The sequence below is a fragment of the Malus sylvestris genome, chromosome 11 (genome assembly GCF_916048215.2).
Source record: "Malus sylvestris chromosome 11, drMalSylv7.2, whole genome shotgun sequence".
NCBI lineage: Eukaryota > Viridiplantae > Streptophyta > Magnoliopsida > Rosales > Rosaceae > Malus > Malus sylvestris.
Genome location: NC_062270.1, coordinates 31,976,663 through 32,004,115, shown reverse-complemented (window position 1 = coordinate 32,004,115; position 27,453 = coordinate 31,976,663). Strand labels below are relative to the sequence as shown.

Genomic DNA, 27,453 nt, shown 5'->3' with positions numbered 1-27,453 from the left:
TCCACATTTCAAGTACCAAATCTTCATCGTAAGGCAAAAAATGGCAAAATAATATCTGCGATCCTAATTCAATGTCTGATACAGCCAAGTCAACTCCCTTTAATTCATTGTCTTTGCCCTCCTAATCCTCCATCAAATACCATCAAAGCTTCAACTTTTTAAGCAGTAAACTAGTATTCGATGGAGCTCCTCTGTTTCATGGTTTTCAGCATTTGTTTGCTCTTCTCTCTGAGCCAAACTTCATCAGCTGCTGATACCATCACTGCATCTCAGTCCCTCAGCGATGGCAAGTCGTTGGTTTCTTCTCCCGGCGGAATATTCGAGCTTGGTTTTTTCAGTCCAGGCATTTCCAAGTCTCGTTACTTGGGAATCTGGTACAAAAATATCCCAGTCCAAACCGTTATTTGGGTTGCAAATAGGCAGTCTCCAATCAATGGCTCCACCGGCAGTTTGAGGATCAACACCACAGGGCATCTCGTCCTTCTCGAGAACAACCAGACTGTTATTTGGTCTGCGAATTCGTCAAAACAAGCCAACACCCAGAGTCCTCTCCTGCAGCTGTTGGACAATGGCAATCTTGTCCTGAGAGACGAGAGAGATGCCAACTCAGGGATCTACTTGTGGCAAAGCTTTGACTACCCTTCTGATACTTTACTGCCGGGAATGAAGCTCGGGTGGGACCTGAAAACCGGACTTAACCGGCGTGTAACAGCGTGGAAGAGTCCGGACGACCCTTCTCCGGGGGACTTTATATGGGAGATGGTGCTGCACAACTATCCTGAGCCTGTTATGTGGAAAGGGTCTAATGAGTTCTTGAGAAGCGGTCCATGGAACGGTGTTTTGTTCAGTGGAAGACCCCCTAAGGCGCTTCCGGCTTTGAACTTCTCTTTTGTCTCCAATGAGGATGAGGTTTACATGATATTTCAGATGGTGAACGAGTCGTTGCTTGGACGGATGATTATGAACCAAACCATATCATTTCGCCAGCAGTGGATTTGGTCACAGGCAGAACAGAATTGGACACTCTACGGATCGTTTCCGAGAGACCCTTGTGACAGTTATGGCCACTGTGGTGGCAATGGCAATTGTGTTCTTGGTTCATCGCCAATTTGTCAATGTTTGGAGAGGTTTGTTCCTGCGTCGCCGGAGAAGTGGAAATTGAACGATTTTTCAGAAGGTTGCGTGAGAGGAAAACCGTTGAGCTGCAAGAATGATGGGTTTGCTAAGTATCACGGGTTGAAATTGCCGGATACTACGCATAGTTGGACAAATAAAAACATGAACCTCGATGACTGCAGGGCCAAATGCTTGTCGAATTGTTCTTGTTCGGCTTATACAAACTTTGATGTGAGAGGAGGGGGCAGCGGGTGCGCCATCTGGTTTGGTGATCTTGTTGATATTAAGCAAATCCCGGGTGGTGATGAAGATATATACATCAAGATATCTGCTTCAGAACTAGGTATAAACTCAAGTACAATTTCTCTATTGTGTGTTTTTTCTCTATTGTGTGTTAATAATGTCTCGATTCATCTACAAAGGAGGGAAAGACGAGAAATGGAAGATAGGAGTGATAGCTGCGTCTGCGTTTGCTGTAATTGTTGGGATGCTCTTCCTTGGCTATTGTTACATTCTAAGATTCAGAGCCAAGAAATATCTCAAAGGTAAAACTATCTGCTCTAACCTCCAGTGATGCAAATTCCCAAAAGGTCTTTTTCTTAAGTTATGTATAGAATCACTAGTTTATTATCACTTATTGTTGTTACTTTTTAATGATTATATAAGGCGAGGACATTGAAGAACAGAAGGAAGATGACCTGGAGCTGCCATTGCTCGACTTCCCAACAATAGAGGGTGCCACTAATTACTTTTCGATCAACAATAAGCTTGGAGAAGGTGGTTTTGGACCTGTATACAAGGTAATTTTTGGTCTGCTAGCACATGAAACGTAATTTAAGGAAGCACTTGAGTCCTGAAGGAGTAACAATTTTTCGGAAAATGTGAATAATCTTCAGGGTAGATTAGTAGAGGGACAGGAAATTGCAGTCAAGAGGCTTTCGAGAAGCTCTGGACAAGGAATAAAGGAGTTCAAAAATGAAGTAATACTGATTGCCAAACTTCAACACCGAAACCTTGTAAAGCTTCTTGGTTGTTGCATTCAGGGAGAGGAGAAATTGCTGATTTATGAGTACATGCCCAACAAAAGCTTGGACTACTTCCTTTTCGGTATGTTCCCTTAAAATTCTGTTTCTTGTTGGACTTTATATTTAGTTTGATCCCTTGAGATTCTGATAGTTTATGGGACTTCAAATTTACAATTTTCCAGATGAAACACGGAGTAAGTTGTTAGATTGGCCTCAGCGCTTCCAAATTATCTGCGGGATTGCTAGGGGGCTTCTCTATCTTCATCAGGACTCCAGACTGAGGATTATACACAGAGACCTCAAACCAAGTAATGTTTTACTCGATAGAGATATGAACCCGAAAATCTCAGATTTTGGTCTTGCTAAAACTTTTGGTGGGGATCAAACTGAAGGAAATACAAACAGAGTAGTTGGAACATAGTAAGTATTTTTGACACATTCTTTGCATAATATACATTATATGTCCTTTTGTTTGCATTTAACATGCTCAGTTGTTTCAATGATCTCCTCTACAGTGGTTACATGGCTCCTGAATATGCTACCGAAGGGCAGTTCTCTGTAAAATCTGATGTCTTTAGCTTCGGTATTTTACTGCTAGAGATAATCAGCGGAAAGAAAAGTAAAGGATTCTATCATCTGAACCACCGGCTTAATCTTATCGGAAATGTAAGTTACAACTGTATGTTAAAGCACAATTTCGTTTCATTCTGCATGCTAAAACAATTGATTACTGATTAAAATGCTTAACATGTGTTAGGCATGGAGATTGTGGAAAGAAGGAAGGCCGCTAGAACTGATTGATAAAGGGCTTGGGAACTCATGCACTCTATCAGAGGTGCTGCGATGCATCCACGTCAGTCTCTTGTGTGTGCAACAGCAGCCTGAGGACCGGCCAACCATGTCATCTGTCGTTCAGATGCTATGCAGCGAAAGCACCTTGCCTCAGCCTAAAGAACCAGGATTTGTTCCGGAAAAGGGTTTACTCGACGGAGAGTTTCCCCTAATCAATGAACCGTCATTTAATGGATTAACCATTACACAGCTCGAGGCTCGTTGATCATATAGATCTATGCTGTGTTGTTTTGGCATACATAGTATATAAACCATAAATCCTCCGGTATTCTAGTTAAACTAGTCCTTTTTTATTGAAAAGTTCTTGTTTGCAGGGGATAAATTTCATTTTCTACCTGCAACAATGTACTCAATATTAAAACAACCAGTGCCATTTTCACTCTACTTGATATCTGGGGTTCTAACGATAATCTCTCCAGCGAATAAGAAAATCTGTTCAAGCATATATTGAGCATGCATGAACCACTAATTTCAAACAAAGTAGCAAGGCGGGTCTTGAGATTTTTGAGGTTCAGGACGACAGCAAAAAAAATGCCCAACTTCATGTAAGAAAAATTATTTGTTTTCTCACGTAAGATTTCAAGAAAATTATACTTAGAAAAGCTTTTCAAACTCAATAATTTATAAACATGGAAAAACTAAATTAATTTGTATTGAGAGAAGGAAACTAAAAAAACTCTGCCTGTGGAAGATGAGTTTTGTTTCCCCTGTATCTGAACTTTTAAATTTTTTTTCATATCATCGTGTGGTGTTTTTTTATTTATTTATTTACTAACTTTGTCAATACGGAACTAAAAAACACATTCATATTATCGAGTCTTTAATTGATATAAGCAGTGAATGAGCACCAAATTAAACCTAGTATTGGTAAAGACATACATATATTAATTTGTATATTAAAGGCTAATGCTAGGGAGACCAACTTGTTAAGTCAAATTTTGTAAACCATATGGTGTGATTGTTGATGATTGGATTATTACTTAAATGTTGATTAACACGCTTATTTTCTATTGGTAACACATTATATGGGTTGCAAATTTAGTCTAACAATTTGGTACACCTATCATTACTCTTTGTTGAAGGTTAGACTTGAATTGGAATGAATGTCAAAAAATTGCAACTCACATAGCTACTAGCTAGTAGTTATAATCGAACAGAAGGTAAAAAAGAATTAACAACCAAACAAAAATTTGTAAAAATTGGAAATAAAAAAACATACATAGCATTTCGAACCCGAGACCTCCATAGTAATTTTAAATAGCAAAAACTAATACTTCTGGTTAAACTTCTTGGTCATTTGAGCAAATTTCGTAAGCTTATACTCTTATGGAAAGAAATTCATAAAAATTGGAAAGTAAAATGATATGGTTTTGAACCCGGACCTTCTCTTTATTGAGGAGAAACCATCCCTTCTTATTAAACTTCGTGATAAATTAACCAAATTTTATAAATTTATATTTTTATGAAAGCATAAATGGACCTACCGCCTTAATGTTTTTTGTGCCTCCAATTTTTTGAGGTCCCGGACCATCACCATGTTCGCATTGGGCCAGGGCCAGCTCTGCAAAGTAGCCCAAATAACTCATAACGCAATGAAGGAACGAAGGAAGACTACTAAAACCGATTCATGAAGGGCTCGGGAATTCCTGCACTCCATACGACTACTGTGTTATGCATCCATACGATTTTTTGTGCGCCTTGCCTGAGGACAAGCCAAGATTGTCCCATGTAGCACATGTATGCTATGCGAAGAAAGTTAAAATTTTCATCATAAAATTAATTAACAATATATGAAGTAATCTTACTAAACACGGCACGTTTGTTCTAGTAAAATGATTTACTCAACGAAGATTGTCTTTACTTAACAAGGCTCGTTAAGGATCATTCGGTTTTATCATCAATTTGATGCAGTGTTGTTTATCACATATTATACAAGTCCAACCGCAAGAACAAACTTTCAAATAAAAATAAACTATATTATGTTAATTACCAAACGTAACAGTCATCCAACAACTATCTTCTACGTCTGCCTCTCCCTTTGTTTTCAGACTATAAATTCTCCGTTCTTTTGAAATGTTGGATATCCCATACTTTTTAGCTGTCAGATTTGTAGATAGAAATATAATACTAATTTGTTCAGAATACCAAATTCTCAATCACACCCCACACCCTCTAGAACAAGCGAATATTTCACCACTGGGCGCACAAGAAGTCAACAATCCTGTGGGTGGCGGTCAATTGCAGTATACAATATTGTATTTATTGTAACTTGGAAATATGTATGTGCATCTACCCATCTCTGAGGGCATCTGCAACTTGAAAGCAATGGTTGGAATTTATTTGTCCCTCTCCTTCAAAACCTCACTTGCAGCTGATGCCATTAGTTAAAAATCTCAGCCCCTCCGAGTGGTTACGATCCACACACCCCGATTTTTATAGCTCAGACTTCTTCCATCACTTGAAACTATTGTCGTTACATCAACGATAGACTGCGAAGGTATAATGTTGTGAACAAAACAAAAAGCAACCTAGCTATATTTGTGGTAATTAAGCAGAAAACAAGCATGACACACGGAAGTTTTGTTCCCAACCTACCAGTTTCATACAAGTCAAAAATAAGATTAAAAAGGATTCATGCAGTTGATAATTTGAGAGAAGACCATATACCAACAACTGCGAAGATATGACACATATAGTTAAATAAGACCTTTGTGCTTGTGTTTTCTCTCTTCAGTCTTCTGGAAGGCCGAAAGTGTGGACGGCTACCCTCTGTTGACTAGTATGCACTATCATCTTTATAAAAACAAGGGCAACCGTTGATCTTTACCATTGACGGACTCATGTGGCCAAGGGATGTATCCATTAGTTAACTCTACCGTAGATGAAGCAGGAGGCAACAAAAAAATAAAAATATAAAAAAATAAAAAAAAATAGAAAAAACTTGTTTTGACTTGTCTCATGGAGCAAGATTTTTCCAAATTTCGCACAATTATTTGTCGTATGAAATGGATCTTTAACTTGAAGGATACGATTACCATTAGGCAGAGAGCTCAACAACAAAAAGAATTCAATGAAGTGTTTTGGTTTTTTGCTAGTTTGCATCTATCTAGAACTCGTGTGTGATGCGCTTAGCCCGAACTTCACGTGTATGTGATACTTGAGTGCAATTTTTACACAAAGATTGTTCATGTGTTGAGAACCTTTGCATGGACTCGTATGTCTGCATTACTGTTGGTGCTAGGCCTGGCATTTTGGACCCAACCCGTTAACCCGACCCGACCCAACCCGTTAATATTTGTATTTGGATGAATGCTTAACGGATCGGGTCGCTAACGGATGAACCTGTTAACAACCCGTTAAATAACGGGTCACTTTGGGTCAACCCGTTAGACCCGTTAATACCCGTTAGCATCCGTTAGTTGATGATATTTTAGTAATTTTAGTAAAGTCTTAATAATAAAAAATAAACTTTATGCAAAAAAGAAAATAATAATAATTGTTAACGAGTGAAACGGGTGACCCGTTAGCTTAACGGGTCGGGTTCGGATGACCAGTTAGCTTAACGGGTTGGGTTCAGATGACTCGTTAACTTAACGGATCGGGTTGAACCCGACCAAAACCCAATAAACCCGACCCATTTACAGGTCTAGTTGGTGCACATGAGCATGCTTTTACCATTTTCATTGATGATGGTATTTTATAATCTTGAAGATTTTGGAATATAATTTTTATAGAAAATGCTTATGCTTTTCATACTTTTTACGTAGTATGATTTTAGAAATGATATGGGCTTTGGAGCGAGGAGTTAGTATGATATGAAAAGAAAAGAATTTTAAAAAATAATTATTTTTGTCCACTCACATTTTCTGTTTTGCACCCCCATAACTTAGTAGCTATACTCTGGACGCGACAAGAAATCAATGGCAATTATGAGATCCACTTCTGGTAATGTAGGAAGATTTGCATGCATTATAATAAGGGCTCATCTCACACATGCACACTCTTATTCTAATTTTGTTTTCAAACGTTAATTTTATTCGTAATTTTTTTTTTACACGTTACTTGCATGTTATGGATTTGTCACCTTTGAGTGGATATCAATATCCACATGAATATTGGAGTCAGAGTGTGTCACTAACTTTTAACTGGTTACGTTAAGCGTTAAGCATTTAGCCCCATATTCTCATAAACTAAAACCTAATTATATCCTTAGTGTCGTTCCCAATTACAAGACACACAGACGACCTAAACCTAAATCTCATGGCTCCACCTCTTATTCCTTCTCTCTTGTTTCTCCTCCTTGTCCTCTCCCCCACTTTTCTTCCTTCCCCAATTCATCTTGGCCAACGTTGAACAAGCTCTCCTAGAACAACAGACAAGTATGGATTCATAAAGTTACAAATGCCACAAACAATGCCGTTGAAGCTGCAAAGAGGGCCGGAGGCATCACAAAAGAATGGAAGAGGTGCCGCTTCATAGGGCGGCGAAACAAACACTAGTCGAGCAAGAACAAAGCTTTGAGAGAGATATTGCTTGATGAAAATTTGGCGGGGTACAATCCTCCAGTCAACGGGTGGATAACACCTGTAAACGGGTCGGGTTTATTGGGTTTGGGTCGGGTTGAACCCGACTCGTTAAGTTAACGGGTCATCCGAACCCAATCCGTTAAGCTAACGGGTCATCCGAACCTGACCCGTTAAGCTAACGGGTCACCCGTTTCATCCGTTAACACCCGTTAACAATTATTATTATTTTCTTTTCTGCATAAAGTTTATTTTTTGTTATTAAGACTTTACTCAAATTACTAAAATATCCTCAACTAAAGGGTGTTAACGGGTCCTAACGGGTTGACCCAAAGTGATCCGTTGTTTAACGGGTTGTTAACAGGTTCACCCCTTAGCGACCCGACCTGTTAAGCATCCACCCAAATACAAATATTAACGGGTTGGGTTAGGTCGGGTTAACGGGTTTGATCCAAAATGCTAGGCCTAGATAATAGGACGTAGAAATGCCCATATATCTGATGCTTGCTAAAGCATGGTGTATATTTGCCACTTTAAATTATATGTTTTGACACATTGGATTAAAATGCTTCCAGGTTCCAAGAAAACCTTAATATTATAGTCATCTAATTAGATGTATTATGACTCCCTCAAAAATAAAACTTTTTATGGTCTCTCTGTCACTTCACACTTTAAGGTCATTTCTCGTGTGCTGACATTATAAACATTGTTGTAATCCCACATCGGCTAGAGAAGTAAAGAAATAAGAGTTTAAATATCTTAATCTCACTCCAACTAATACCGAGACATTTTGTGATCAAACTTCACACCTGATGGATTGTGCAGGTGGTAATTACCAAGTTGGGGATAATATCTGTGTTGTTGGAAATGGGTCGTATGGCTCATCTCTCTAATAATTCTACATAGTATCAGAGTCAAGGAGCGGACTGGTACGTACTGCCACGTTATGGGTGGGTCCACTTGGCCTCGCGAGATAATGGTGGGTCCATTGGCCTCGAGTGTAGGATAAGTCATCTTGGCTCCACGTGAGGGAGCGTGTTGAAATCCTACATCGGCTAGAGAAATAAAAAAAAAAAGTTTAAATATCTTAACCTCATTCAAACTAATACCAAGGTTTTTTGTGATAAAACTCCACATCTGACTGATTATGTAGATGGTAATTATCAAGTTGGGGACAATATCGATTTTGTTGGAAGTTGGCCGTATGACCTGTCTCTCTGATAATTTTACAAACATTGTATCAAAAACAAGAAGTGGCAAAAAAAAACAAACCCATTTATAACATTTCTCTTATTTATACGCACGCCACTAGGAGGTTTTATTTATTTATTTTTTTCTAGAAGATTGTTGACTTTTTTTTGACAAACTAGACGATTGTTGACTAAGAAAGGAAAACTAAGAAGCACCCATCGCGATTCTCAATTAAATATCCATTATGCGCTTGATCGGAAAAAAAGTTATTTGACTCTTGGTTTTCCTAATTTTATTCTATTCAGGACGAATAGTCTCTACAAAGACAAATAAAGTTGAATTAACATAAAATTGAATTAAGAATTGTTTCAGAACAAGGACAAATCGTACAAGTAGTCCACTGAGTAAATCAAGATCTACACTCGATAAAGAAATCAACTATTAATAATTTAACAATTGTCCTTTCATTTGACCAAAAACAAAAAAAATAATTCTCCCTTCAACCAACTAACTTCACTGCTCTATGAGAGATATAAAAAATAATAGATATGTTATTTAATTTTTTAAAACTATTCAAAATATAAAAAAATATGATTTTTTATTGAATTAAATAAAAAAGTGAGAACATAAATTTTTTTAATGAGTATCTAAATATTATCTTAAAATAAATACGTGGCAGTTATTGCCAATTTGACAACCCAAACAAACCACTTTTGGGATTTCTTCGAATTACCTTATTAAAAGGAGAGCACTTTTGCTCACTATCATAACTTATGGTGTATGTTTATTATTTATCTAATTATTTATTATGTGTTTTTTCAACAAACTATGGTTAACTTTCATATTAAATTTTAATTTTTTTAATTTTGAACAAAATTAACCAAAATTAAGTGAAATAACACATAACAAATGATTAAGTATATGATGAGCATACCTCGAGGTTTAGGGTGGATAGCAAAACACGGGTTGTTTGTGACTTGTGAGGATGTAAACTAACACATTGACCAAAATCAGGAGAATCGTTTTCTTCCTCAACCACTGTTTTTTAGCAAACGATATTATTTATACTAAAGAAGAGCAAGTAGACTTAGTATCACAACGGGCTAACAATAATATGGTTCAAATTTTTCTTTAGCAAGAATCGAACCTAAGACCTCTCACTTACAAATGAAGAGGAATACCACTACACCATAATATTAAGTGGCTTTCTCAACCACTTCTTTTTTTCTTTTCTTTTTTTGGAAATATCCTCAACCGTTTTTAGTCCACGTTTCTCATTGCAATTTGAAAGCCTCATCAAGGTTTTCAACTTCCCACAAAAATAGTATAATTATAATGTTGTTAACTGCATTTTGCCGCAAAATTTGTCAACCGCATGTTGACAATCAGATGGTTTATATCTATAGGTTTTTTAGCGCCATCATGTACGTAAAACATTTTTAATTAGTAGTCAACATCCATTATATATTTTGATATGCTACATGTAGGATCATGATTTTTCATGACTGGACTAAGACTTTAAAAAATATGGGCACAAAAATAAACTAATATATGAGTACAAACTAAAAATGAAAAGAAAATTGGTACAAATTAAAAAATATTTGCAAATTAAAAATAGGTACAAACTAAGAATAAAAATATATGATAAAAAATTTAGCCATAAATATAAATATACTAATTGTTACATTTTTAACATTAAAGGAGTATATTTAAAAATAAAAATATTTTATTATTCAAATAATTAATGATGTTATTAATACCCAAGGACCTTAATAAAAAATTGAAAATGAATAGAATTTTAATCAATGGAGTAACAAAAAGAAGGATGTGAACCTAATTTTCCCTTTACCCTATATATTATAAAGTATTGAAACATAATGAAAACATGGGGAGCAAACATATAATGTATGTTCATTTAAGTATTCAGCAAGTCTCTTACAATTTATTAAAATAATAATAATAATAATGCAAAATGAAAGTTATCTATTTTCTATCTAAATGAGTCGCAACCTAGGTAGGTTTGGCTGGGCTAGGTAGGCACCTCAACAGGTTTAGGCATCCTTTCTAAATTTTCAAGCACTAAGGCATTAATCGGGGCGGTGGCCAACCGCCTAGTGCCTAGGCGGAGTTAGGCTAGGAATTTTAGAACAATGCTCCTACTGCCATTTTTTGCTCACATCCCCGCAAGTGTGGGGGTATTTGTGGAGCAAAAAAATAATCCCAAAAATTCAAAAGATGACACGTGGACTTTTTCTCAAGAAAGACAAGATTGCCCTCATTAAATGGGCAGGGCTCTCAAATATTCTCACGCGCAGCTCAGCATCCTTGAAGGTCCGAATAGCTAACTACGACTACTCAAGGCTCCCATGCTCATGACATAGAAAAGTCAAAGGCATTAAAGATAGGACTAATCACTAAATCCTATCTTTAATCCCTAAATCCTATCTTTAATACATTCATAATTGAAGATCAATTCCATAAAGTACGGAATCTCTACCACAGTCAATCATGGATGTTTCCATCATTATCCCAAGATATTATCTCCTAATTAATATCTTTGGAATATTTTTTCCTCATTCATCCAACAGACACACCTTGACCAAAATGATGCTGCCACATATGGGGTAAACCCCTAACCCCATGGCCGACCACCTCCTCCTATAAATACCTTCATCTCCACCAAATTTTGATAAGCTTTTTGTTACACATACAAGCCCCAAACACTCACTCTTCTTAAAGATACTGACTTAGGCATCATAGATCCATTGGCCAAACCACTCCCTTCCTCGTGGGTGTGTGGGGTTTTGGTCTTTGATCAAAGGTCTTAATTGTTTTGTAGGTACAAATTCGTCAGGACTAAAGATGGCAAATTTTTACCACCACACCTAGTATTCGTCAATTTTTCTGAACTCAATTAGATGTCTCAAATATTTTTGATTTGGCTAATATTTTGTAAGGATGATTTATGAGGTGCAACTTGAAAAATAGACAGTTTAGATCGTTGACGTTCGATGTGGTGTGTGCCCTACAACTAATTCTCATTTTTTTTTAAAAGTTGGGGATCCATTTCCTTAAAGAATATGTACTAACATAAACCCACTTAATTCAATGAACAAATACATGAATGGATAAATACATATAAGAGAGATATGAAACCTAACTCAAAAGGTACAGAAATAAAATATACCTTCAAGCAAAACCCATTAATATGTGATACAAGTTGATTATAAGAAAAAAAAAAAAAAACTAATGAAAATAGCTTGAAAACTTTGAGTTTTAACGATAAGGACAAAATAAAGGATAAAGTGAATAGTACCATGATTGACTTTTTAGTGTAAAAATATGGTTTTTCGTTAAAGTAAACAGTATAAGAAACTTTTCGTTAAAGTTCCCTAAAAAAAATCATTTATATATATAGATAAATACAATTAATCTGTGATATTTGAACCAAGCTTAGAGGAGGAAAGAAGAATAAGAAATAGCATTATGATTGGCCGAGAGCTGCTATTTTATTTGGCATGGCGTATTTGCGACTATGTCAGATATTGAATTATGTTTTGACAAATTGGCTTACAATGTTTCGAGGTTCAAAGAAACATTAAGGTTATATTCACCCAGTGAACTTGCTCACTCAAGTTAAAATAAATTGATGTAATTAAATTTGTCATTAGATGGACTTTGATCAAATATGCACGCCATTAACTGGTGTAATTTCTAGAAGCTTGTTGGCTAAGAGATTTGACTCTATCTACAAGTTTTGTTGCGGATGCTTTAGCTTATTTTGGTATTTTCTTCTCGAATCTTTATTTTTGGGATTTCTGTTTACCTAATGTTGGAAATATTTTTCAATGTAACTGGAACATGGGGTGGTACACCACGTGTCACTATACCAATGATGGAATATGTGTGCTAAAAAGTTAATAACTTAAAAAATACAATTTCCCACCACTTATATAGAAACACATGGTGTACCACCTATGTTTCCGTCACAATGAAAATTTTCTACTAATGTTGCTCTTCTTGCCTTTAATTTTGATTGTATTAGAAAGCGGTTATACTAGAAGTTTCATACTTTGATTTGATGAATTTCTATGCATATAGAAAATAATAATAATAATAATAATAATAATAATAAAAAGGTTCTAAAAGATGATAGGCTTTAGTTGGGCGATAAGTTGGGTTCTAGGGCCTAACGGCTAGACGAACGCTTAAGGAGGTCAAGACACTATTTCTTAATTTTCAAATGCTTAAAAATTAATCAGGACGATGGATAGCTGTCCTAATGACAATGTTTTTAATACATGCTTTATTGACTTCAAGTTTTGGCCCAAAACTGTTTTCGACTTGTAAGGATGTAAATTAAGACTGCTTTCTTCCTCGAAGTTGTGTTTTAGAGCAAGTCCACTGGGGGTGGGATAGGCCGGCACCCAGTGGAAAAAATAGGCTGAGACTCGACCAATCCACTCCAGCCCGTGGAATCGACTGGCACCCCACACAAGCCAGTCCACAGGCCAGCCTAAAATTGACAGACCTTGGGACCGGCTCAAGTGACGCCTAGCTGACGCCAGCAGCCACAGCAACACCGTGGAGTCCTCCTCCCCGCCGTCTCCTTCCCGTCCCGTGATCTTCTTCGATGCCTTCACACGGGTCGATAGCGTTGCCGCCCTCCAGCACGCCCTCGAAACTTGTCGCCGCCCTCCAACACGCCCTCCAGCATGCTCTCCAGCACGTCCCATGATCTTCTTCCCGCTTCCCGCCGCGAAAGATCCTTCCTTTTTTCTTTCCGGTCAAAGTTTGTTCCTTTTTTATGTAAGCCCAACTTTATAATAATTATTTTTATTATTTTATAATAAAAAATAATAATATTTTAATAAAATTGACTAAGCTATTTTTTGTTAGGGGTGGAGATGCATTGGCCTATTATTGTTCATTGGAGTCTATTACTATTCACTGAAGTGGATAAATGAGCTGGGTTCTGGCACAAAGTCCTTAGGGGTGGACTTGCTCTTAGTCCACGTTTCTCATTCCAATTTGAAAGCCTCATCAAAGTTTCTAACTTCCCACTAAAATATTCTTTTCACACTGCAGTTAAATGCACTAGTCAAGTTTGTCCATTACATATAAATAATTATATAAAAGTTATGTAAATTAATTTTTAAGATTAAATTTATTAAATATATCATAATATAAAATAAATACGTTAATCAATATTTAATAATAATTCAATAATATTGAGATGCATCTTCGAAAAAATGCAATTAAACTCACATAGAAAAACCCTCAATTAAAAGCGTGTTTACTAATCCGTAATCAAATCGTATGTACATCCGCATTTTCAGTACCAAATCTTCATAGTAAGAAAAGAGGAAAAAACAAAAGCTGTGATCCAATTCAATGTCTGATACAGCCGAGTGAACTGCCTTTAATTCAAAGTCTTTGCCCTCCTAATCCTCCATCAAATACTATCAATACTTGAACCTTTAAGCAGTAATCTAGTATTCGATGGAGCTCCTCTGTTTCATGGTTTTCAGCATTTGCTTGCTCTTCTCTCTGAGCCAAACTTCATCAGCTGCTGACACCATCACTGCATCTCAGTCCCTCAGCGATGGCAAGTCGTTGGTTTCATCTCCCGGCGGAATTTTCGAGCTTGGTTTTTTCAGTCCAGGCATTTCCAAGTCTCGTTACTTGGGAATCTGGTACAAAAATATCCCAGTCCAAACCGTTGTTTGGGTTGCTAATAGGCAGTCTCCAATCAATGGTTCCACCGGGAGTTTGACGATCAACACCACAGGGCATCTCGTCCTTCTCGAGAACAACCAGACAGTTATTTGGTCTGTGAATTCGTCAAAACAAGCCAACAGCCAGAGTCCTGTCCTGCAGCTGTTAGACAATGGCAATCTTGTCCTGAGAGACGAGGGAGATGCTAACTCAGGGATCTACTTGTGGCAAAGCTTTGACTACCCTTCTGATACTTTACTGCCGGGAATGAAGCTCGGGTGGGACTTGAAAACCGGACTTAACCGGCGTGTAACAGCATGGAAGAGTCCGGACGACCCTTCTCCAGGGGACTTTATATGGGAGATGGTGCTGCACAACTATCCTGAGCCTGTTATGTGGAAAGGGTCTAATGAGTTCTTGAGAAGCGGTCCATGGAACGGTGTTTTGTTCAGCGGAAGACCCCCCAAGGCCCTTCCGGCTTTGAACTTCACTTTTGTTTCCAATGAGGATGAGGTTTACATGATATTTCAGATGGTGAACGAGTCGTTGCTTGGACGGATGTTGATGAACCAAACCACGTCGTTTCGCCAGCAGTGGATTTGGTCACAGGTAGATCAGAATTGGACACTCTACGGATCGTTTCCGAGAGACCCTTGCGACAGTTATGGCCACTGTGGTGGCAATGGCAATTGTGTTCTTGGGTCATCGCCAATATGTCAATGTTTGGAGAGGTTCGTTCCTGCGTCGCTAGAGAAGTGGAAACTGAGCGATTTTTCACAAGGTTGCGTGAGGAGAAAACCGTTGAACTGCAAGAACGATGGGTTTGCTAAGTATTACGGGTTGAAATTGCCGGATACTACGCATAGTTGGATAAATAAAAGCATGAGCCTCGATGAATGCAGGGCGAAATGCTTATCGAACTGTTCCTGTTCGGCTTATACGCACTTGGATGTGAGAGGAGGAGGCAGCGGTTGCGCAATCTGGTTTGATGATCTTGTTGATATTAAGCAAATTCCCGGTGGTGATCAGGATCTGTACATCAGGATATCTGCTTCAGAACTAGGTATAAACTCAAGTACAATTCGTCTATTGTGTTTTTTTCTTTACTTGTCCAATTTGATCAGTAGGAACTTACCATCCCTTTCTGCTTAAATGTCTAATTTTGTCTGGTGTTCAACTACGTATGTTATAATGTCTCGATTAATCTACAAAGGAGGGAAAGACGAGAAATGGAAGGTAGGAGTGATAGCTGCATCCGCATCTGCTGTAATTGTTGGGATGCTCTTAGTTGGCTATTGTTACATTCTACGATTCAGAGGCAAGAAAGATGTCAAAGGTAGTGATACAAATTCCTGAAAGATTTTTTTTTGATATTATATATAGAATCACTAGTTTATTATCACTTATTGTTGTTACTTTTTAATGATTATATAAGATGAGGAGATTGAAGAACGGAAGGAAGATGACCTGGAGCTGCCATTGTTCGACTTGCCAACAATAGAGACTGCCACTAATTACTTTTCGATCAACAATAAGCTTGGAGAAGGTGGTTTTGGACCTGTATACAAGGTAATTTTCGGTCTGCTAGCACAAGAAAAGTAAGTTAAGGAAGCACTTGGTTCCTCAAGGACGTAACATTTTTTTGGAAAACGTGACTATCTTCAGGGTAGACTAGTAGATGGACAGGAAATCGCGGTCAAGAGGCTTTCGAGAAGTTCTGGACAAGGAATGAAGGAGTTCAAAAATGAAGTAATACTGATTGCCAAACTTCAACACCGAAATCTTGTGAAGCTTCTTGGATGTTGCATTCAGGGAGAGGAGAAATTGCTGATTTATGAGTACATGCCCAACAAAAGCTTGGACTACTTCCTTTTCGGTATGTTCCCTTAAAATTCTGTTTCTTGTTGGACTTTATTTTTAGTTTGATCCTTTGCGATTCTGATAGTTTATGAGTTGAAATTTACAATTTTCCAGATGAAATACGGAGCAAGTTGTTGGATTGGCCTCAGCGCTTTCAAATTATCTGCGGGATTGCTAGGGGGCTTCTCTATCTTCATCAAGACTCCAGACTGAGAATTATACACAGAGACCTCAAACCAAGTAATGTTTTACTCGATAGAGATATGAACCCGAAAATCTCAGATTTTGGTCTTGCTAAAACTTTTGGTGGGGATCAAATTGAGGGAAATACAAACAGAGTGGTTGGAACATAGTAAGTATTTTTGACACTTTCTTCGCATAGTATACATTATTTGTCCTTTTTTTTTTTTTTTGCATTTAACACGCTCAGGTTGTTTAAATGATTTATTCTGTAGTGGTTACATGGCACCTGAATATGCTACCGAAGGGCAGTTCTCTGTAAAATCTGATGTCTTTAGCTTCGGTATTTTACTGCTGGAGATAATTAGCGGTAAGAAAAGTAAGGGGTTCTATCATCTGAACCACCGGCTTAATCTTATCGGAAATGTAAGTTACAACAGTATGTTAAAGCACAATTTCGTTTCATTCTGCATGCCAAAACAATTGGTTACTTGTAAAAATGATTAACATCTGTTTTAGGCATGGAGATTGTGGAAAGAAGGAAGGCCACTAGAACTGATTGATAAAGGGCTTGGGAACTCATGCACTCTATCAGAGGTGCTGCGATGCATTCACGTCAGTCTCTTGTGTGTGCAACAGCAACCTGAGGACCGGCCAACCATGTCATCAGTTGTTCAGATGCTATGCAGCGAAAGTGCTTTGCCTCAGCCTAAAGAACCAGGATTTGTTCCAGAAAAGGGTTTACTTGATGGAGTGATCAATCCGTCATGTAATGGATTAACCATTACAGAGCTCGAGGCTCGTTGATCATACATATCTATTCAGTGTTGTTTATCATACATTATATAGAAACCCTAAATCCTCCGGTATCCTAGTTAAACTAGTCCTTTTTGAAAACTTCTTGTTTGGAGGGGATAAATGCCATTTTCTACCTGCAACAATGTACTGATCAATATTAAAATAACCAGTACCATTTTCACTGTACTTGGTATCTGGGCCGGGTTATAACGATAATCTCTGCAACGAATTAGCAAATCTGTTCATGTAGCATGCATGAACCGTTAATTTCAGTAGCCTAAATAACTCGTGAAGGAACGAAGGAAGACTACTAGAACATATTCATGAAGGGTTCGGGAATTCCTGCACTCTACCGAACGAGTACTGTGATATGCATAATGCATCCATATGATTCTCTGTTTGCCTTTCCTGAGGACAAGCCAAGATTGTGACATGTAGCACATGTATGTTATGTGAAAAAAAAAATTAAGATTCCACTATAAAAACAATTGATAATATACAAAGTAGTCTTAATCAGTACGGCTCGTTTGTTCCAATAAGATGAGCTCGTTTGTTCCAATAAGATGATTTACTCGACAAAGATTGTTTCTTATTTAAGAAGGCTCGTTAAGGATCATTCGATTTATCATCAATTCGATAGTGTTTATCACATGTTATACAAGTCCAACCGGAAAAACAAACTTCCAAATTAAAAATTATAAAGTATAATATGTCATGTCAAATTATAAAGTCTACTTCTAAAAACAGCCGTATTGTTTTTAACTCAGTAATTACTACCTGCACAATCTGTCAAGTGTGAGTTTTTATCAAAAAGGCATTAGGTGGAGTGAGTTTAGAATTTTTAAGCTCTTCTTTTGTGAGAATTACGGTCGACGTATGATATTTCAACGTGTTAAATATTTATCGTTTCAGTCATCCACCAATTGTTCTCATCTTCCTCTCTTTTTTTTTTCAATCTATAAATTCTATTTTGATTTGAATGGTTGAATATGCCAAATTTTCTAGCCGTAATTTGTTCAGAATGTTCCTGAGGTTGAAGGGAGCCTATTAATGGTGGTAATCAATGGAGTTGGCTTCGGAAATGGCAAATCGCCGTTGTGCACCTCAAGAACCCGCTAGGAATTTCATCACGAATTAAGGCCCAATTAACTCGGTTTTTTTTTATGAAATTGGAAGGGTAAGGGATGCTAGGTCAATTCTAGGTGATGTGTGGCTTCAATTCACAGGAGAAAACGCCGTAAAAGGCATCGGCAAACTTCCTTTCCGTTGGTCGGGTCGCGGGTCACAGTGACCCGGTTTGTTTTTGCTGGGTTTCTGGTTGGATCCCCTGCATTTCCTCCCCTCTATTTCTTTCCTTTGTTTTTGTTTTCTGATTGGGCAGCCACTGCCTTCTCTTCCATCTCTCACGCACCTCCCTCCTTTCTTTCTTCTCCCTCATGCTGCCATCTGGCAGCTTCTAGACTCCTCTTCAATTTTTTTATAAACCTCTAATTTCTTTGTTTCAACTCCGATTCACAAATGGTTTTCGTCTATATTTTCGTAGGGTCGAGCTCTATCCAAATATATCAAGAAATACAATAAAATATGTTCTCGTATAATTACTTTAAACCAACTAGGGCATTTTCATCTTTTTTCCTTATCAATAAATTTTACAACGTAAATTATAATAGTTTCCAGTAACAAAATTTTAAAATCTCCCAATTAAGTTTTCATAACCATAAATAGATTTATTTTCGATTTTTCCCCACATATCCATAATTATGAATATCCAATTCATATACTTAAATTTTTTAGGGTATTACAAGTTTCATTCCTTCTGTCTATTCAACTAATTCCCATACACGATTGTTTTCCATTGAGGTCAGCTCACTATTCATTGCTTTTATCCACTTGTCAGCATTTGGCCTTGAGATTGCTTCTTTAAAACTTATAGGATCATTAAATTCTGATAAATCAATGTCACTCTCAGCCAAGTATACAAAATCTTCTACAGTTGTAGGTTTCCTAACCCTAGTTGATTTTCTGAGATTAGTGATGATGTTGATGTTGCCTTCTTGTATTTGATGTTGTTGATCCATAGTGGTTGCTACTGCCTCAATTGTTGTGATAACTTGATCATTATTTACCACTTCTAGAACTGTTGCATCAACCTCGTGATCTTCATCACTTGCATCAATTTCACTATCCTCCATGTGTCCAATAATTTTAAGAAGTGGAGCTACTACACTTACCTCAGTCCCAGGACCAATATCGGTGTCATGCTTTAAGAATATTGCCTTGCCAGCTTCAACTATTTTGGAAGTGTAATTAGGACAATAAATTTTGAAACCTTTTGACCTTTCTGCATACCTTACGAAAAAACAACTGATGGTCTTGGGATCGAGCTTTTTGTTGTTAGGACTATAAACTTTTGCTTCTACTCTACAACCCTAAATGTGAAGATGGTTCAAGCTGGGTTTTCTCCATGTCCACAACTCAATAGAAGTACCCTTAACAGATTTCGATGGCACCCTATTTAAGATATAATTTGCAGTCTTCATTGCTTCTCCCTACAAAGAACTTGGCAAATTAGCTCTACATATCAAGCTTCTTACCATGTCCATTAAGGTCCTGTTTCTTCTTTCTGCAACCCCATTTTGCTCGGGGGTTCCAGGTGTAGTGTATTGAGCTACAATCCCATGTTCTTACAAGAATAGTGCAAAAGCTCTAGGATGTCTACCAGTTTGAGTATATCTACCATAATATTCTCCATCCCTATTAGACCTAACGATCTTTATTTTCTTTTCCAATTATTTTCAACTTCATTCTTAAAAATTTTGAAATTTTCAAAAGCATTGGATTTCTCAGTAAAGGTTACAAAGTACTTGTTTCCTTCCATTGTAGGCATTGGAAAATGATCACAAATGTCTGTGTGAATGATTTCTATGACTTGTTCACTTCTAGTTGATCCTTCTTTCCTACTATTTGTCATTTTACCTTTGATGCAATCCACACAAAAATCAAAGTCATTAAAATTCAAAGATGGTAAAATGTCATTTTTAACAAGCAATTCCATTATTTGTTTTGAAATATGGCCAAGTCTCTTATGCCATTGGTTTGAAGATTGAGTTTTGGTGTTTCCATTTTGGATGTTAAAAACGTGTTCGTCAAAGTTTAACTTTATTTGGAACATTCCAACACTCAAGAAACCAAAACAAATTTGAGATGATTTACAAAAAATGTTGAAGATAATATTATTAATAGTAAAATAAAATCCCAACATAACTAGCTTTGAAACTGACATCAACTTCCTTCTCATAGAAGGTACATAAACGACATTTTCCAATTCTAAACGAAAACCAAATTCTAATTTTAGCCTTAATACTTCCTAAAGCTTTAACTTCAACTCTTCTTCCATTGCCAACATAGACTTTGACTTCATCTTTATTTGGTGTTCTCCTTGTTATGAAGTCCTGCAATGAATTCGTAACATGAATAGAAGAGCATGAGTTAAGCCACCATGCAGTGCTAGGTATATCAATTAAATTTGACTCAAAATACGCAAAAATATTTTTTCCTTTCTTTGACTCTTGTTCAGCAAGCCAAGCCTTATATTATATTTTGGGCAATTTCTCTTCATATGACATGTTTTCTTGCCAAAATAGCATTTGAAAATCACTGGTTTGTTAGCTTTAAAGTTCCTTTTGGTAGGAGATGGAGCCCTTTTGGTAGTATCTTTTCTGGTAACATTAACAGCCGAAGGTTAATGTGCTTTATAGGCACCATGCACGAGATTGACAGACTCAACCTTTTCCTTTTCATACTTCTCCTTTTTCATCCTTTCTTCTTCACTTACACATATAGCAATTAACTCATTCACATCCCATTTTTCACTCAAAGCATTATAAGATACTTTCAGTTGAGTGTAGCTATCAGGTAGTGAGTTCATTATCACATGCACAATGAATGTTTCAGATATAGGTACCTCGAGAGCCCTAAGCTTTCCAGCAACATCCATCATTCTAAAATACATTCACGTACGCTCTTAATGCCATCATATCTCATGGTGGTAAGTGAGTTCATGAGATTACCGTCTCTGTTTTTTTAGACTCCTTGTACTTTTCTTCGATGGACGCAAGAAAGTCCTTGGCATTGGTAGCATCAGGGAAGCCACCACGAACCACATCAATCATACTCCTCTTGATAATCATCAGGGAAATCCTATTTGATTTTTGCCATTTTTCATACTTGGACTGTTGGTTGGATGTGCTCCCATTTATCAGCATATGAGGCTCTACAGTTCTGAGTGCTAAATCCCAATCCATGACTCCTAGCATGATCTCTAGATCCTATTTCCATTTCTTATAGTTGATACCAGTAAGTGGTTCGATAATGTTGAGGTTCATAGAGCTAGGATTCATGGCTGTCAAAGCATAAAACTGTCGAATATTAATCTTTATCCCTAAACCATATATCACAAAAATCAACATTCTTTAGATTGATGAAAGCTGTGAATATTTTCTTTGTTCATATCACTTTTGCAGCTCATACATGAATTTCTTTAACTATGATTATAGGTTTTTATGATCTGACAATGATAGTTGTGTTCATGTATTGGTTGTCAAAATGATATGCCACTCAAAAACTAAATATGAACATCTTAACTTCTTTAGAGGATCAACGTTCACGATTAATGTTCAAGTGCCATTTCTGGTATATGTATTAAGATGAAAAAACCCACATGAATAAGAATGGCTTTAGCCATCACATGCTCGTGTATGTTTTCCCAAGATAATATGTAACCAGTTTTGTAACATGCATAGCAATAAGAAAAAGAAAAAAAAAATTCTCGATGCCTCCAACATAGGATTAAGATGATATGTGAAGGCTCTGATACCAACTATAAGTATATAATTTATGAAAAACTAAATCATGATAGCAAATTAACCACTCACCAGATGAAGACATTATTGCTTGAGTTAAAGGGTTCTTCTGCAACTCTGCACTACTGGAAACAAGGCTCAATCAATGGGGCTTGAGTATTTGAAAGCTTGTGTACTTGTGAGAGCGCATGGACCCTAGCTTTATACTATAAACGATAGAGTTCAATAAGGACACTTCCCATTATGCAATCCTTATCAAACGATCTTTATCACCGTAAAAACTCTAATAAACATATCATATAATAAAGTCCTAGTTCTATCGAGATTGCTTGAGGCTATTATCCTAATTATACAATTTCTGATAAGCCATTCCACATAGCTAATGTTAATCTCCTTATTATTCCAAAACACTTTTACTCGATAAATAATAGAACTTACATTTATTTCATGTTACATAAGTCCAAGCAGAAAAACAAACTTTCAGATTAAAAATGATAAAGTATATTATGTTACGTCAAATTATAAAGTCCGCTTCTAATAACAATGATATTGTCTTTAACTCGGTAATTACCACATGCACAATCTGTCAGGTGTGAAATTTTATCAAAAAGACCTCAGCGTTAGGCAGAATGAGTTTAGAATTTTTAAGCTATTTTTGTGTCAGAGTTACGATCAACTTGTGATATTTGAACGTGTTAAGGTCATCTCCAACTGAAGGGTTCAGAGGGCCGAAAATAGCCCGAAAACCGTCTCCTACCAAGGGCTAGGCTAGAGGGATCGTGGGCCCCACAAAATCTGAAAGGGCCAAAGGGCCAATTGGCTAGCCCTATCCAACGACAGGAATTCTAGGCCAAATTTCAAATGCAACGGCTAGCTGACGTCATCTAGCCGTTATTTTTTATTTTTTTTTACAGTTTTATTTATTTTACACAATTTTTTTCCTATAACTTCTTTATTTTTCTATAACTTCTATTTTACAAATTTTGTTTTATATTTTTTTCTAAATTCTATTTTTTTTCCTATAACTTCTGTTTTACAAAATTTATTTCATATTTTTTAAATTCTATTTTTTTCCTATAACTTCCTAAGCCATTATACAACATTAAATTAAATTAAGTAACATGAAACAACATTAAACAATATGAAACAACATTAAATACCATTAACCAACATAAAAATTATACAATATAAAACTTAGCTGTTGTGTGAATTATAGCCCAATATCCACCCTATTTATAGCCAAAAAAAAAAAAATTCAAATCCAATGGCTAGATGACGTCAGCTACCAATGGCTAGCTGACGCCACTTAGTCATTGGATTTGAATTTAATTTGTAGTTTTAAATAATAAATTATGTTTCGCTCTATGACCCTCGGTTAGAGACTGTTTTTTGTGACAGACTAAAACGAGCCTTATGACCATTTGGCCATCGGTTGGAAATAGAGGCAAATATGATCTTATACTGTTAATTAAAATATAATTTTTTGAAGGAACATAAAACTATAACGAGCCATCTGATCACCATTCCATTAGAGATGACCCAAATACTAAAACATTTCAGTCATCCACAAAACATTCTTCACGTCTTCCTCTCTCCTTTTTTTTTTCAATCTATAAATTCTATTTTGATTTGAAATGTTGGATACGCCAGATTTTGTAGCCGTACTTTGTTGAGAATATTAAGTACTCAGTCGTGTGACCCCACACCCTCTAGTTTTTTTTTTTTTTGAAAGACTCCACACCCTCTAGTTTCCATTTATTAGGCCAGCCATTAACTGAATGTATCATCGATGTGGGCCCACGTGAAATCAGAAATCGTGCGGGTGACGGTCAATTGCAGCATATAAAAGTTTATTTTATTGTAATTTGTGAATGTTAATGTATCTACCTAACTCACAGAGCTTCTGCAACTTGAAAGCAATGGAAAATCATATTGTTTTTTCTTTCATTTTTTTTGGAATTCAGTTGTCCCTCTCCTTCTTCAAACCCTCACTTGCAGCTGATGCCATTACTCAAAAATCCCAACCCCTCATAGATGGCAGCACCTTGATTTCCAAAGACGGCAGCTTTCAAATGGGGTTTTTCGGTCCCCCAGGTTTTGGCTTTTCCCAGAAGCGCTTCTTGGGAATTTGGCACAACAGTTCGGTCCCATCAGTCCCAAATGTTATTTGGGTTGCAAACCAGCACAACCCCATCAATGGTTCATCTGGTTTTTTGATGATAAACACCTCAGGCAGTGTTGTCCTTCTAAGTCAGGACAACACTGTTGCCTGGTCGATATCTTTATCCAAATATCCCCGGAATCCGGTCTTGCAGCTCTTGGATTCCGGCAATCTTGTCCTGAGAGAAGCAAAAGATGGAAACCCAAGAAACTACATGTGGCAAAGTTTTGACTATCAGCCTGATAGGAGTCTATTGACATCAACTTCGAGAGATTACTGCGACGATAACCGACGTTGCGGCTCCAATGGACTATGTTTTATCACTAAATCCCCAGTTTGCAGTTGCTTCCAAGGATACGAGCCGAGAGCACCAGATAAATGGAGCTATGGAGACTTCCAAGAAGGTTGCGTGCGGGCTCAACCCTTGAGCTGCCTAAAGAAACATGGGTTTGTGAAATATAGTGGGGTGAAATTGCCAGATAACACAAATTCCCTGACCAACCAAAGTTCGGGTCTCGCGGAATGCGGGGACAATTGCTTGAGCAATTGTTCTTGTGTGGCTTACGCAGTTAGCTCCAATGCCGCAGGAGGAGGAAGTGGCTGCACCACCTGGTTTGGTGACCTTCTCAACAGCAAAGAGCTTTTGGATGGCGGGGAGGATCTGTACATCCGAACTGCTTCGGAATCAAGTATGCGTGCAACAGATTTTCCTTTTTCTCATCAATAATAAACTTAGGTGGATTAAGGGGCTCAATCTTTAGTCGATTGTTGTATATTGCCTGATGAATCCATTGTTTTTCGTAAACTTTTAATTGTTTCCACGGTTTTGTGTTCTTCCAATGATTGTCATTCTGCTGTGATTTAACAATGGTTGGTTTTCCCTGTTGGAATGAACTATGAAGAATCGAATTCGCCGAAGACAAAGTTAGCAGTGATACTTGTGTCAGTTGCTGTCGTTGTTGCCGGGACACTCTTGGCTGTTTATTTCATTCACAGAAAGAGAAGAAAGTTCAAAGGCAAGTACTTCTTCCCTCACCACCTTCAAACTTGTAATACTATGGTCATATCGCCTTTTCGATTTTTCAATTTGGTACTATAAGGTTAGATTTTTCACATTCACATTCACTCTGCATCCCAATATCCTAAGCCAGAATACCTTTGATGTATTCTCAATCATTTACTTCAAGTTTCAATGCTTTAGATTGTATTTCCATAATTGATACCATGTCAAGTCACTGGATTTTGAAGCTGGCATGGTGAAACTAGTACGTACGCCATGAATTACATTCCACGCAATCATTAAAAAGAAGAACTTACCCAGAAATGTTTCGAGGCATCGCAAGTTAGATACCGAGGCATCAAGTGCTGCTCCTTAAATTTGTAGTAATTTGTTGTATAGGTTTAGTTACCTGAGTAATGAGTGGAAGAGTGACCTTATGAATGCATGACTACAGCCTACATGATTCAAAAACAGAAGATTTACGTTGTATAGGTTGTGATGATTTTTTCTTCTCCTTCACAAGTTGACGTTCTTTATCTTTTCTCTTTATATTAGATAGAATGAGGAACAACAACGAAGGACAAGACAACCTGGAGCTACCGCTATTTAGTCTCTCCACACTAGTCACCGCCACTGATAACTTTGCATTCAACAGGAAGCTTGGAGAAGGTGGGTTTGGATCTGTGTACAAGGTAAAGTTCCTTTCTGTGAGCACAATAACTGTAAACAACAATGAAACACTACCTTTTCCTTTCAAAACTTCGCAATCCTTATTCTAATACAAATTTTCAGGGTAGACTAGAAGATGGGCAAGAAATTGCTGTGAAGAGGCTCTCAGAAGTATCGGGGCAAGGATCGAATGAGTTCAAAAATGAGGTATCACTGATCGCTAAACTTCAGCACCGGAATCTTGTTAGGCTTCTCGGTTGTTGCGTTGAAGGAGAAGAGAGATTGTTGATTTATGAATACTTGCCTAACAAAAGCTTGGACCTCTACATTTTCGGTTCGAATCCTTAAAACTTACTATGTAGTGTTGAAACTACTTTGTTGCAGTTATTCTTTTCGTTCTAAAACTATTGAATTTGTCTTATAAGAGTCAAAATTTGAGTAACATGAATTAAAACTTACCAGATGAGACTCAAAGTAAACTGTTGGAATGGCCGCAACGCTTTCGCATTATCTGTGGGATCGGCAGGGGTCTTCTCTATCTGCACCAAGATTCCAGATTGAGGATTATTCATAGAGATCTTAAAGCAAGTAATGTTTTACTTGATATGGAGATGAACCCGAAAATCTCAGACTTCGGCTTGGCTAGAATGTTCGGAGGAGACCAGACTGAAGGCGTGACAAGAAAAGTGGTCGGAACCTAGTAAGTATGCATAACATCTCTGCTTACTATCTACGGATTCTTAGTTCTTAGTTTTCTTTCTTATTGCATTACATCTCTACGTATCATCTAATAGTTTCTTAATCGATGTGTTTTGTTTCTTGCCAATACTTCAGTGGTTACATGGCACCAGAATACGCAATTGATGGTCAATTCTCTGTAAAATCAGACGTGTTTAGCTTTGGAATTTTGTTGATGGAGCTAGTCAGCGGGAAGAGAAGTAGAGGGTTTTATGATCCGGACGACAACCTCAACCTCATTGGATATGTAAGTATGCACCATCGACTTCCTCATTTACCGGTGTTTGATCTCGTCACTGACAAACCAATCGTGTGCCTTAGGCATGGAGGCTGTGGAAAACCGGGAGATATCTAGAGTTGATCGACGAATCCTTAAGGGACTCACTCACTCTGTCGGAAGTCGTGCGTTGCATACATGTTGGTCTTTTATGCGTGCAGCAGCTTCCTGAGGACAGACCAACCATGTCATCTGTGATTCTGATGTTGGGCAACGACTCCCGCTTGCCGGAACCCAAACAACCAGGCTTCTTTGGTGGAAAAAATTTACCTGAAGCATATTCATCTTCGAGTAAGACCGAATCATCTGCTACCTACGACTCAACCGTAACAGTCCCGGAGGCTCGATAAGAATCAACTAATCGCACATCTTGTGCCGTGTAATTTATTCAAGGTATTGTTCATAACATTGTAAGATTGAAATGGTTTCTGAATGCAGCTTCGGAAACTTGTAAATAATTTATCTTTTTAGTTCTCTTCTAAT

General features: G+C 37.3%; 1 protein-coding gene across 10 annotated transcripts; it reads left to right on the top strand.

Annotated features, from left to right (window-relative positions):
• On the top strand, positions 1-27,452 carry LOC126589802 (G-type lectin S-receptor-like serine/threonine-protein kinase SD1-1). Of its 10 annotated transcripts, XM_050255212.1 has the most exons (8): positions 1-1,127; positions 15,157-15,488; positions 15,639-15,761; positions 15,861-15,994; positions 16,091-16,301; positions 16,400-16,637; positions 26,790-26,940; positions 27,015-27,452. In XM_050255212.1, exons 1-8 carry the CDS (start codon positions 181-183, stop codon positions 27,318-27,320), a joined length of 2,442 nt encoding a protein of 813 aa, XP_050111169.1. In that variant the 5' UTR covers positions 1-180; the 3' UTR covers positions 27,321-27,452. The 10 variants fall into 10 exon arrangements, with proteins under 10 accessions (XP_050111169.1, XP_050111170.1, XP_050111168.1 ...); XM_050255213.1 differs by lacking the exon at positions 15,157-15,488 and having other exon boundaries at positions 1-1,459; XM_050255211.1 differs by lacking the exons at positions 15,157-15,488; positions 15,639-15,761; positions 15,861-15,994 and adding exons at positions 1,539-1,661; positions 1,783-1,916 and having other exon boundaries at positions 2-1,459.
• Position 27,453: the final 1 nt, after the last annotated feature.